Source organism: Portunus trituberculatus, chromosome 18 (genome assembly GCF_017591435.1).
Source record: "Portunus trituberculatus isolate SZX2019 chromosome 18, ASM1759143v1, whole genome shotgun sequence".
NCBI classification, from domain to species: domain Eukaryota; kingdom Metazoa; phylum Arthropoda; class Malacostraca; order Decapoda; family Portunidae; genus Portunus; species Portunus trituberculatus.
Window position 1 is genome coordinate 15,390,986 of NC_059272.1, and position 12,500 is coordinate 15,403,485.

Consider the following 12,500-nt stretch of genomic DNA (forward strand, 5'->3'; position numbering starts at 1 on the left):
TGGACTCTCGCAGGGAGGGAGGGGGAAAGAAAAGAAGAGAGAGAGAGAGAGAGAGAGAGAGAGAGAGAGAGAGAGAGAGAGAGAGAGAGAGAGAGAGATTAAGCCGCGATCCGTAAGGTCAGGCGCAGGCAGGGAGTGAGAGGGGAAAGAATACAGAAACAAAACACACACAAAAAATGGGGGACAAGAATTCAAGGAGAGCTACGAAACTACTCCTTATATGTATCGCCCACGTCTCATTCACACCTGGCCTCGTGTGTCGTGTCGTATTGTGTTGCGTTGTGAGCAGCGAGAAGACGAGATGGGCGTGTGATGAAACTAAGACAGGAGAAGATGGAGATAAAAGAAGAGAAGCAGGAGGTGGAAAACAAGACCGTGATACAAGGAAAGGACAAGAAAAAAAGAAAGAAAGAGAAAGAAAGAAAGGAATGACTGAGAAAAACTGAAGGAGGAAGAAGAGGAAGAGATGAATAAGAACTGAGATGCAAACCAGAACGAAGGCAAGGACGAGGAGTGAGAAAGACACACACCAAAGGAGTAAAAGGGAAAGGAAAGGAAAGGAGATGGAAGGTTAGAATAGAAGGAGGAGGAGGAGGAGGAAGAGGAGGAATGTAAGAACCCGGATGTGAGGCAAAATCAGGAAAAAGAGAGAAAATCAAGTTGAAAGCTACGAAAAATAAGACAGAAACAAAGAAGAAAAAGAAGAAAGAGCACATGATACATGACTAAAGACGCCCAGGATGTCACCACCGGGTTGCCGTGTCGGGAGGTCAGTCGTGTGATGAAGCAGCGGTGGTGTGAGTGAGGCAGCGGGACACGAGCCAGCGGGAGTGGGTCAGGCAGTGGACTAGCCTCTTTAATTCCACTCCTTTTTTTTTTCATTTCTTTTTATTTACCATCATTTTCTTTGGCAGTCACTCTGCGTCCTTGCCCGGCTGTCCGCTTGCCTCTCCGTCCTCCGCGTCCACCCGTTCATTGAGTTTGTGGTGCATTGCCTTATGAAACCTGCATCTGCTGAGAACGTCCATGTGACGGACACACAGCAAGGCGAGGCTCAGATGTGTGTTGCTGCTCTTTTTTTTTTTTTTTTTTTTTTTTTTTTTTTCTAGTTTGCCTTATGGTTTTGCTTACGATTCACTGGTTTGTCGAGCTTATTCTTTTATGCGCTTAAAACACACACACACACACACACACACACACACACACACACACACACACACACACACACACACACACACACACACACACCTGAGCGGTCACGTCGTCGTCCCGTACCTGTGGCCCCGCTCTTCCTGCCTCGCCGCGGTCTCACCCTCGCCGGCCGCCGCAGCACTAATGCACGGCGACACCCTCAACGCGGTGTCCTGCTGAAGAAATGATCACCCGGACGCCATCACTTCACCCTCGGCCCTCGAAACATTTCCCGGCTTTGTGCTAACAGACCAGCTCGGATCGGGAGAATTGGCCTGTCTGTTGCCGCGGGGGAGATACATAATACACGCGGCTGACTGGTGTCCGGTTAGGGGATTACTTTGAAAGGGTAGGAGGAAAATACTCTTTTTTGTGTTTCGCGACTTATACAGCTTGTGGGGGAGGTTCCGGTGGTGGTGGTAGTGGTGGTAATGGTGGTGTAGGTAAAGGTGTAAGAGTTCAGGGAGTAGAAATAGAAAGGTGAGACGAGGAGGGAAGGACACATTCATATATAGGTCTTCCCGTTCATCCATCCACTACTCTCCTATCCGCTGAGATTCTTAACCCTTTAATTTTTACATGTCCCCATCCCAGCTGCTGCTCCATCCTATTGTCTCTATTCCCTCCTTTGTTTTACTGCCTTTTTTCTTACCCTTTCTTCCATTATTGTTTACATATTCTTCTCTTATGTTATTATCGTCCTCATTTTTTACAGCTCCCTCATCCTCTTCTTCGTCCGCTTCCTTCTCCTCATCTTTCTTAATCCCTTCAGTGCCATAACGCGTTCCCATATTCGTTCTGCTTACTATTTGGTAATTTTATTCAGCTTTAGAAACTCATGTTTGGGATTAAAATAGTGAGGACTTGGCCATTAATCTTTTAACATCCATAGACCCTTCCTAATGTAGAAAAAATGGTCTAATCGTAAACAAATCTCAAGGTAAAAATGTATCCCACCATTGAAGGCGTTAAGGATCGAGGGTGCAGGAACAAGTAGAGGATGGAGCGGTATTGTAGATGAATCATGTAAGGAGATTTGTGTTCCATAAGTGTGGGTGAGGATAAGATTCTGAGGCAAGAGAAGAAGACACGAGAGAAGAGAAAGCCTGTTGACAAGTCGACGCGAGATCTGAAGGACGTTTTCGCCATCCACATTTCACTACAAACCAAAACACACACACAAAAAGAAAAAACATGAAAGAAAAGACAACAAAAGACGACGCGCACAATGACAACAAAAATATCTGACTTAAGAAAAAGGATTAAAATAAGAAAAATATATATATTAAAGAAAAAGGACAAGACGCAGATCAACAAAGTGGAAAGAACGTAAGTCTCAACGCAGAAAAATATTGCACTACATGTTTTCAGTGCAATATAAACATGAGGGAAATCAAAGGAGCGTCTTCCAGTTATGCAGAGTGGATTTGTGTCCCAAGAATATTCGTCTGTTTATTGCCAGCCCGTTCTCGACCCAAAGAGAGAGAGAGACAGTGAGAGAGAGAGAGAGAGAGAGAGAGAGAGAGAGAGAGAGAGAGAGAGAGAGAGAGAGAGAACCACATGCGCCGCAGAGACCAGCGCATTCTGCTATACACGAACTCAGAAAATTGACTTAAAAACGTGTCAACTTTTTTTTACAATTTTTATATGAATAAATGGCGTGGCACAGCATTGGTCGCCTCCTTGCTCCGTGTCATAACTCCTCTTAGCGCGGCACGGTGTGTGTATACGATGGAGTTTGATGCATTCCCAGATTTAGGCCAGTGTTCTGAAATTCTTCGTTTTCTTACCATCACTGCTTTCCAAAGGGTCTAGTTGAAGATCCTCGTGTTTTGAAAGGCATTTTTATGTTTATGATGATGGACTGACAAGATTTCTAACTTATTTAAAAGGAAAAACTGTCATGAAAACCCGGGTAGTCGTCTCTGTGGCCTTAGAAAACTGTGATGGTGAGAGAGCAAGGCGTTTATGAATAGTGGCGTTACTCCCGTCAGCGGGGTGTATTTCTGCCTGCCACTGAGGCGACCAAAGTTCTGGATGTGCTGGAGGCATAAACCAACACAAAGTTTGCCGATTCAATACCCGTGAAAACTATTTCTGAAAACTATTACGTGCCTACAACGCTTTATTTATTCCTTCCCTTTTTTAATAAATTTTCCTCCCTGGTTATTTTTCTTCTGTCCCTTTTAACCACCGGTGTTTGCCTCCCTCTTCCTCTCTCTCCTTCCCATCATATTTCTCACCTGGCCGCCGCACCTTGGCACCTGTGAATTTCCACGAACCATGCTCGATGGTCAGCGGGACACACCTTTAGTTAGAGGAAACTGGGTGTAGCGAGCGAACGAGGCGAGGAGAGAGAGAAAGAGAGAGAGAGAGAGAGAGAGAGAGAGAGAGAGAGAGAGAGAGAGAGAGAGAGAGATGGGGAGGGAGGGAGAGAGAGAGAATGAGAGAGACAGAGAGAGAGAGAGACAGGCCTCAAGACAAACAGAAAGACGGAAGGGAGGACAGACTGACAGGGACGTTGCTAGGGGAGTTGTCAGTGCTGTTTGTTCTTGAGTGGCTTAAAGGGAGGCAAGGAGGCGGTGTGTGGCAGGGGAAGACGGGACTGTGAGCGAATGATTGAGTTCAAATGAAGAGGGTCAGGCAAGGAGGAAACTTTGGACAGTGAAGGAGGTTGAGAAATGGGAGATGATAGAGAGGATTGATAGGGAAGTTTCTGATTAAGTATAACCTGAAATCTGGTGTAGAAAATGGTGAAAAAAAAAAACTTTCCTTCATTGTCTTCCTCTTTTGCTCAGTAGATACAAGAAAGAAGCAAGTAAAGATTCAAGATTTTTTTTTTTTTTGCAGGGGGACCAGAGAACGTAAAGGACAAACACACACACACACACACACACACACACACACACACACACACACACACACACACACACACACACACACACACACACACACACACACACACACACACACACACACACACGAGTTCAGTAAAGTAAAAGCTAGACTGTACAGCAAGAAAAGTGTAAAAAAAAGTTAATCTAGTTTGAAGTCGAACGTGAAGGTAGAGTGTACTGATGAAGTTTCGAATTAACCCCTTCAGTATTGGGACGCATTTTTACTACGAGCTTTGGGTACGATTAGATCATTTTGTTTACATCTATAGAGATCAGAAGATTAATGGCCAGATTCTTTACTATTTCAATCCCAGCATAAGATCCTGAAGTTGTACAAAATCACCAAATAGTAACCGGAAATTAATATAAAGTGTCACGGTACTCAAGGGGTTAAGAGTCAGATGAAGTAAGAAGGACAAGCATAATTAGAGGTGAGTAAAAGAAAATGGATTGTAATGAAGAAAACCTGCCAAAAACTATCCCTTCTTTTCATCAGCGTGTTATTATTTTTCTATTATTTTTTGCCTGCAGTTGTGTAATGAGTGTCGGGACGTGGTATCACATTTTTTACGGCATTTCACGCGGCAGTTTCGTGTCCAGTGGGCGTAACTTAATTTCAACAGAGGTGAGGCGAAGTTACGGAGGTCGGAAGAGCGCCACCACCTCTGTTTTAGTCAGGAAACACACTTTAGTCTACTCGTGTGTGTGTGTGTGTGTGTGTGTGTGTGTGTGTGTGTGTGTGTGTGTGTGTGTTTAATTCACCTCGGTCGCCTGCTGGTCACCCAGCCAGTCTTCCCATTACGGAGCGAGGTCAGAGCTCATAGACCGATCTTCGGGTAGGACTGAGACCACAACACACTCCACACACCGGGAAAGCGAGGCCACAACCCCTCGAGTTACATCCCGTACCTATTTACTGCTAGGTGAACAGGGGCTACACATTAAGAGGCTTGCCCATTTGCCTCGCCGCTCCGGGACTCGAACCCGGCCCTTTCGATTGTGAGTCGCGCGTGCTAACCACTACACTACGCGGTGTGTGTGTGTGTGTGTGTGTGTGTGTGTGTGTGTGTGTGTGTGTGATGCATTCCATTTACCTAATATCTATCATGCCGTTTAGCTTGTTAATCCCTACTTGATTAATGGAATGAGATCAGTTAGCACTCTCTCTCTCTCTCTCTCTCTCTCTCTCTCTCTCTCTCTCTCTCTCACACCACCACCGTCGTCGCCCGCTGGTCTGTTAGCGTCAGGTTGGTCATGGAACTTTTCAGACTCAAGATTTATAATGCGACGGATCATTACTCATGTGCCGGGGAGGGGAGACTTGCCTAAAGGCGCCGCTGATCACTACACTGTACCAGGCCGACTTACCCTTCCACGCACACTCATACAACGCACCCACTCACTCACCCTCTCCCTCTCGCTAGTAGGGCCCCATCACCTGCTTAATTGGCACCCTGCTGACCACTCTCCCTCGTAGTACTCCGTCACATTTCATCCCACGACCTATTACAGTATTTTAGGTTAGGTTTTTAGACTCTCTCCTTCCCCTACGTCAGTGAGAGGAGGCAGTGGGGGAAAGTGGAGACGGTGGGAAGGTGGCAGGTGGAAAAGAGAGGAGACTGAGGTAATTGCACAGGAGAAGAGAGAGGGAGTGAGAGAGAGTGAGAGTGAGGGGGGATGGGTCACTTTGGAGGGTGTAGAGTATGAAGGAGGAGATACTAAGGCCATTTTGAGGTTGATGGAAGGAGGGAAAGAAGGTGGAAGAGAAGAAGAAGGAGGAGGAGAATGAGAGAAGGGAAAGAGCTAAAGGAAGGAAGGATGGGACGTGTTTGTGTGTGTGTGTGTGTGTGTGTGTGTGTGTGTGTGTGTGTGTGTGTGTGTGTGTGTGTGTGTGTGTGAGAGAGAGAGAGAGAGAGAGAGAGAGAGAGAGAGAGAGAGAGAGAGAGAGAGAGAGAGAGAGTGTGTGTGTGTGTGTGTGTGTGTGTGTGTGTGTGAGTGTATGCGTAGAGGCTCACGTTTGGCGATTGAGGTGTTGTGTGGGCTTTTTGAGTAAACATTCTGCCGTTCCATTCTTTGCCGGTTTTACTGAATCAACATCCCTGTGTGTGTGTGTGTGTGTGTGTGTGTGTGTGTGTGTGTGTGTGTGTGTGTGTGTGTGTGTGTGTGTGTGTGTGTGTGTGTGGGTAGGCAGGCAGGCAGGCAGGCAGGCAAGCAGGCAGGCGAGTGGGTGTCGAATGCGTATATATGCTTTTGTTTACCGGAGAACAATATAATCTTTTCCGTCGTGTTTCAAAAATATCAAGCCGAGTCCAATAAACTTCACATCCCCACCCAACACTGGCCGCACTACGGGGGTGGCCAGGCGAGGCGGGGTTGGGAATGAAGTGGGAGGTGGAAGGGTGGGGTAAGGGAGGGCGCAGGTTGGGGCATACTAGAGGAGGAAGAGGGGTCGTGGAGGGGCAGATTGGGAGACAGGAGAGGAACAGGGACGGATGAAGCGTGGGAGGAGGAGCAAGAGTGACAAATCTTCCATTTAGAAACCCAAAATGTTATTTATCTTTTTTTTCACTGGAGCATAACGTCGCCACAGTCCTTTTTTTAATTCTCTCTCTCTCTCTCTCTCTCTCTCTCTCTCTCTCTCTCTCTCTCTCTCTCTCTCTCTCTCTGGAGCATGTTCACGCCTTCCCTTTCCTCTTTCGGTCTTTCGCCGCTCATCTTTTATACCTTTCCTTTCCTCCTCTTCTTTATCCACCCCTTCTTAACACTCCTTCACCCTCCCTCCTCTCTTTCTCCCACTCTTTTCCACCCTCTTGCCCGCTTTTCCCTCCCTCCATTCCTCCTATCCTTCCCTTTGCACTGTCCCACACTTGCAAAACGGCTCTTTCCGCCTCTCCATCACACAAAAGGAGTCAATACTTAACGAGTGGGCCGCGTCTTTTCTCAACCAGCTAGCGAATATCTGTGTGTGTGTGTTTGTGTGTTTCACTGTTTGATCTTCTGCAGTCTCTGACGAGACAGCCAGACGTTACCCTACGGAACGAGCTCAGAGCTCATTATTTCAGATCATCGGATAGGCCTGAGACCAGGCACACACCACACACCGGGACAACAAGGTCACAACTCCTCGATTTACATCCCGTACCTACTCACTGCTAGGTGAACAGGGGCTACACGTGAAAGGAGACACACCCAAATATCTCCACCGGCCGGGGAATCGAACCCCGGTCCTCTGGCTTGTGAAGCCAGCGGTCTGTGTGTGTATGTGTGTGTGTGTGTGCATTTCACTGTTTGATCTGCTGCAGTCTCTGACGAGACAGCCAGACGTTACCCTACGGAACGAGCTCAGAGCTCATTATTTCCGATCTTCGGATAGGCCTGAGACCAGGCACACACCACACACCGGGACAACAAGGTCACAACTCCTCGATTTACATCCCATACCTACTCACTGCTAGGTGAACAGGGGCTACACGTGAAAGGAGACACACCCAAATATCTCCACCCGGCCGGGGAATCGAACTCCGGTCCTCTGGCTTGTGAAGCCAGCGCTCTAACCACTGAGCTACCGGGTGTGTATGTGTGTGTGTGTGTGTGTGTGTGTGTGTGTGTGTGTGTGTGTGTGGGCACATGCAAGTACATACAAACACTCACCTCACACCACCGTCACAGCTTCACGTACCCAGGCAGCCTCACACTGACACAGGAGCTCCGTACATAGATGAAGTAGGGGTGATGGGCCTTTGATCCAGCCAGCCCGCAAAGCCTCACTTCCGTCATAGGAGAGGGATGGAAATGGAACAGGAGGAGGAGGAGGAAGGAGAAGGAGGAACAGGAGGGATAGAAGGGACAGGGTTAGAAGGGAAAGGAGGAGTAGGAGGAGGAGGACGAGGAAGAGGGTTTCAAATGCACCTCACGCCGTTTACAGTCTCCCACTTCGGCTTACCTTTCACAGGATGGAAGGCGCGCTGGAAGAATTTTGTGGTGCGGAAGGGCTGTGGTGATAGCTTTGGTGGTGTTCGAGGGACACATCACAGTAGCGGTAGTGGTGAAGGGTTGTTGTGATGGTGGTGGTGATGACTGGAAGACCTTATGTGATGTTACGTGTGGTTATTAGTGGTCATGCTGGTCGTAGTGGTCGTGGTGATATGTACAGGACGAGTAGCAGCACAGAACAGTAGATTTGGTTAACAAGAAGAGGGCTGTTTGTTAATCCCTTCAGTACCATAACGCGTTTCCATATTCACTCTACTTACTATATGATGATTTTATACCGTTCCTGAAACTCATGTGCGAGAACTGAAATAGTGAAGATTCTGGCCATTAACAACTGACCTCCATAGACCTTTTTTAATGTCAATAAAAAGGCTTAATCGTATACAAATCTTGAGATAAAAATGTGTCCCTGTATTGCAGAGGTTTAGAGTATGAGGGAGGAGAGCTCTTAGTGCCTATGAGTCTGTTGTAGGGAATATTAGGGACACACATAAAACGAGTAGCCACAGAGAGCGCTGGTTTTGTTGACGGCAAGGCTTGTTTGATGTGTGTCTGTCTCTCCAGGGTTGTTGCGGGGAGAAGGGAGGGAGAACATGTGTTTCTTACGGTCAGGAAACTTGCACAGCTTCCTGGCAACGAGAGTAAAAATAATTTGACACATACTGTATTCACTCTGCGCGCGCGTGTGTGTGTGTGTGTGTGTGTGTGTACGTACGTGCATTTTACATTACCTAAATTGCCAAGGATTTACTCAGAACAATTAATGGCATCATAATAGTCTAATAAAATGTAAATCCGCGGAAAGGCCCGATGTGTTTCCGGGTATTTTTAATAACACGTAGTACATTTCACAGGATAACACACGGTAGGTAAACATTACATTAACCCCATTTGAGAAAAAATAAAACTGATTGAAAAACACGTTCTATCATGAAAAGAAATATAATATTAAAGTAAGATTATGAAAGGATGTGACATATTAGCTTTTAAATCAACAACACTCCGAAAGTCCTAAACTAATAAGCCGTGTCTCTACTCTAAAGCAAACATTACAATAAGGTACACCGGAACACAGCAAGAGGGCCAGTCAGGCGATTCATTAGACGTGCCTCAGACCCCGCGACGTACCCAACCTCTCGTTATTCTGAACATAATTGCGTCGACTAACGGAATTATACCTTACCACGCGTCTCTGAGTAAGTGAGGGGAATATTATGATTTCCGGGATTCAGCTGACAAAGGAAAACAAGGAGACCGAAGAGATATGAACCTGCGTGGGAAGAAGGAGAATAAAACAAGTGCGTGAGATTGGTTGAGTAAAATCGGGGACGGGAACTGTCTGTGCTGGAACGAGAGAGAGAGAGAGAGAGAGAGAGAGAGAGAGAGAGAGAGAGAGAGAGAGAGAGAGAGACGGAGGTAAAGCTGGGGTGGAGATATAGAGATAGGAAGTGGAGGAGAGATCGATGGAGAAAAGGGATAATCTTGAAGAAATGGGGAAGGAGGAAAGAAGAAAAAACACTGAAGAAAGGAGAAAAGAGACGAAGAATGGGGGGATCAGATAGTAAGAGTAGATGTGGAGTAGAAGAGAGGAGAAAGAAAGGAGAGATAAACAAGATTCAGCGATAAGAAATTAGTAAGTATAAGAAGGGAGGGAAGCAGTTGTAAGCAGAACAACAGTAAAAAGAAACTGGTAGGAAGAAAGAGATGAGGCAAATGAAGGGAGGAGAAATAAGTAAAAATTAGTAGATTGGGGTAAAGGCGCAAAATACAAAAGGAAAACAAGCACTAGAAATATGGAGAAATGGAAGAACGGAGACACCAAGCTGAAGGAAAACGAGAAATAGAAGATACTGGTACTTACAAGAATACAGCTGTAGGGGAAAAAAAAAAGTGACAAGGTGTAAGTGAAGCGCAGAAATGGAAGAACGAAAAGAACAAAAGCTACGTAGGAAGACAATTATAGGCAGAAAACAGCAATAGGGAAGATAAAAAGTTGTCTTAGAGCAGAGAAGAATAAGACAGTAAAGAAATAAGGAGAGAGATGGAAAAATTGGAGAGAAATAAGCAAAAAAGAGAGATAAGAGAGAGCGAAGAATACAGAAATAGGGAGAAGAGTAAAGACATACAAGCCTAGATAAGTACAAATGGGAAGAAAAGGAAGATAAAAATTGCATGAGATCATAAAAAGTATAAGGCAGCAAAGAAATAGAATAGAACAAAATAACAAAATAGAGAGAGTAGAGATGGAAGAACGGAAAAAAAGTAAGCAAAAAAATACAGATAGAGAAGAGCGAAGAATAAAGAAATAAGGAGAGGAAAAAAACACAAATATAAATACAAATAGGAAGAAAAAAAATCGCATGAGAGCAGAAAAACGTAAGGCAATAAAGAAATAATGAGAAGAAATAAATGAAAGGAGAGAAATATGCAGAAAAAGAGATAGAGAAAAGTGAAGACTGCAGAAATAGGGGAGAAGGAAAAAATACAGGAATAGAAAAGATAAAGAATAGCATGAGAGCAGAAAAACGTAAGGCAGGAAAAGAAATAAAGAGAAATACGGATAGAAGAGAGAGAAGGCTGCAGAAATAGGGAGAGAGAGAGAAAGACACACAAGCATAGGTACAGATAAGAAGAAAACAGGAATAGGGAAGATGAAAGTTGCATGAGAGCAGAGGCAGTAAAAAAAAAGTAGAGAGAAATAAGCAGAAATACAGATAGAGGAGAGCAAAGAAACACAGAAATAGGGAAAATAAAGAGAAGTATAGGTACAAATAGAGAGGCGAATAATAAGCTGGTGGTCTTTGCTCCTCTCATCAATACACCACAGAGAACCCAAGGCGAGATCTGCACTTTTCTCTGACGCAGCTTGGTGACCTTATAACACCAGACCCCGGATGACCTGCTGCTAACCTTTCCCCTTCTCGTGACCTCCTCCATCACTCCCCTCCCTCCTCGTGACCCTGCTTGACCCCGCTAAGGTCAGGCGGTTGGCAGGACCTCCGCTGTTATAAATAATTCCCCGAGTAAATGTGAGAGAGTGCGGCTTTGTCCTGCCTGGGAGAGGAAAGGGGAGGGAGTGGAGACAGAGCTGGTAGGGAGAGGGGAAAGAGAGAGAGAGAGAGAGAGTGGGGGGGGGATGAGGGAAGGGAGAAGATGGGGGTACTGAAATCTGTGTTGTTGTGAAAAGATGCGTTTTACCTTTTTTTCTTACTCTCGTCCACTTTTTTCGTTGCGTTTGTGCTGCAGTGAAGATTAATATTATTGTTTCGAAAGGGAAAATATTAAGCGTGCCGTGGTGAGGATGCTTAGTGAGATTATTCAAAAGGTTAGTCTTTTTGTATTTTTAAGGACTCTCTCTCTCTCTCTCTCTCTCTCTCTCTCTCTCTCTCTCTCTCTCTCTCTCTCTCTCATGCGCGCGCCTGTTAGTTAATAATGTAGTGAATTAATATCTCCATGAATTGTATAATCATTAAATACCTAACTATTCAGACACACACACACATACACACACCTGTAGCCATCACATCAAGGTACGCAATGTTTCCTTTTGGTCCATTGTTCAGGTGGCGGCAAAGGCTGGGCCGGGGCGCAGATGGTCCGCTGGTGTGCTGCTATTGATATTGGTGCGCCTGTCACTTTGAAGTGCGCGTTGCCCTCCTCGCGTCCACTCACTGCAACACGGGTCTTGGGTTATTAAGAGAGGCACGTGTGATAGTTCTTCTGTCCAATTACTACTTTTCTTTCCTGTTCATTTCCTATAGTACAATTCTCACGTTATTAAAAAGAGCACCTATGATATTTCTTGTGGCCTCTTAAACCCTTCAATACTGAGACGCATTTTTACCTTTGATTTTTGTGTATGATTAGACGATTTTATTTGCATTAGGATCTATGGATGTCAAAAAATAATGGCCAGAGTCTTCAATATTCTAATCCCAATATATAATTCAGATACTGTATAAAATCGCAGAACAATAACCAGAATGAATATGGAAACGCGTCCTGCTACTAAAGAGATTAATATAGGATTAATATAGCACAAGTGTCATTATCAAGTGCGCGTAATCCTCTTCAAATCCCATTCCTTTTTCAATAAGCAAAGGTAGTGGTGATTACGTATTAGTAGGAAGATACATCATAAGTTGGACTAAACAGACAGATAGTACAATAGTAGAAAAAAGATAGCAGAAGGTAGCAGAGGGAAAACACAAGCGGAGAAGTGGATGGGGAAATGAAGGGAATGAATAAGGGAATTACTATTAGAATCGTATCTGTTGATGATAAAAAGAGAGATGGAATGGGAGGAGGAGAAGGAGGAGGAGGAGGAGGAGGAGGACGAGGAGAAGGAGAATATGCGGAGTATTTATTGGCAGGCATTGCTAGGATAGACAAGACATGAGAACATGAGCGGAGCGGACA

General features: G+C 45.2%; 1 protein-coding gene across 1 annotated transcript in view; it reads left to right on the forward strand.

The window, feature by feature from the left end:
• The first annotated feature begins 7,991 nt into the window (after nucleotides 1–7,991).
• LOC123505378 (nephrin-like) overlaps nucleotides 7,992–12,500 on the forward strand; it is a 37,246-nt gene continuing 32,737 nt past the window's right edge. The window contains 3 exon segments of the mRNA XM_045256596.1: nucleotides 7,992–8,127; nucleotides 9,125–9,277; nucleotides 11,645–11,723. Coding sequence (XP_045112531.1) covers nucleotides 7,992–8,127; nucleotides 9,125–9,277; nucleotides 11,645–11,723 — 368 coding nt within the window.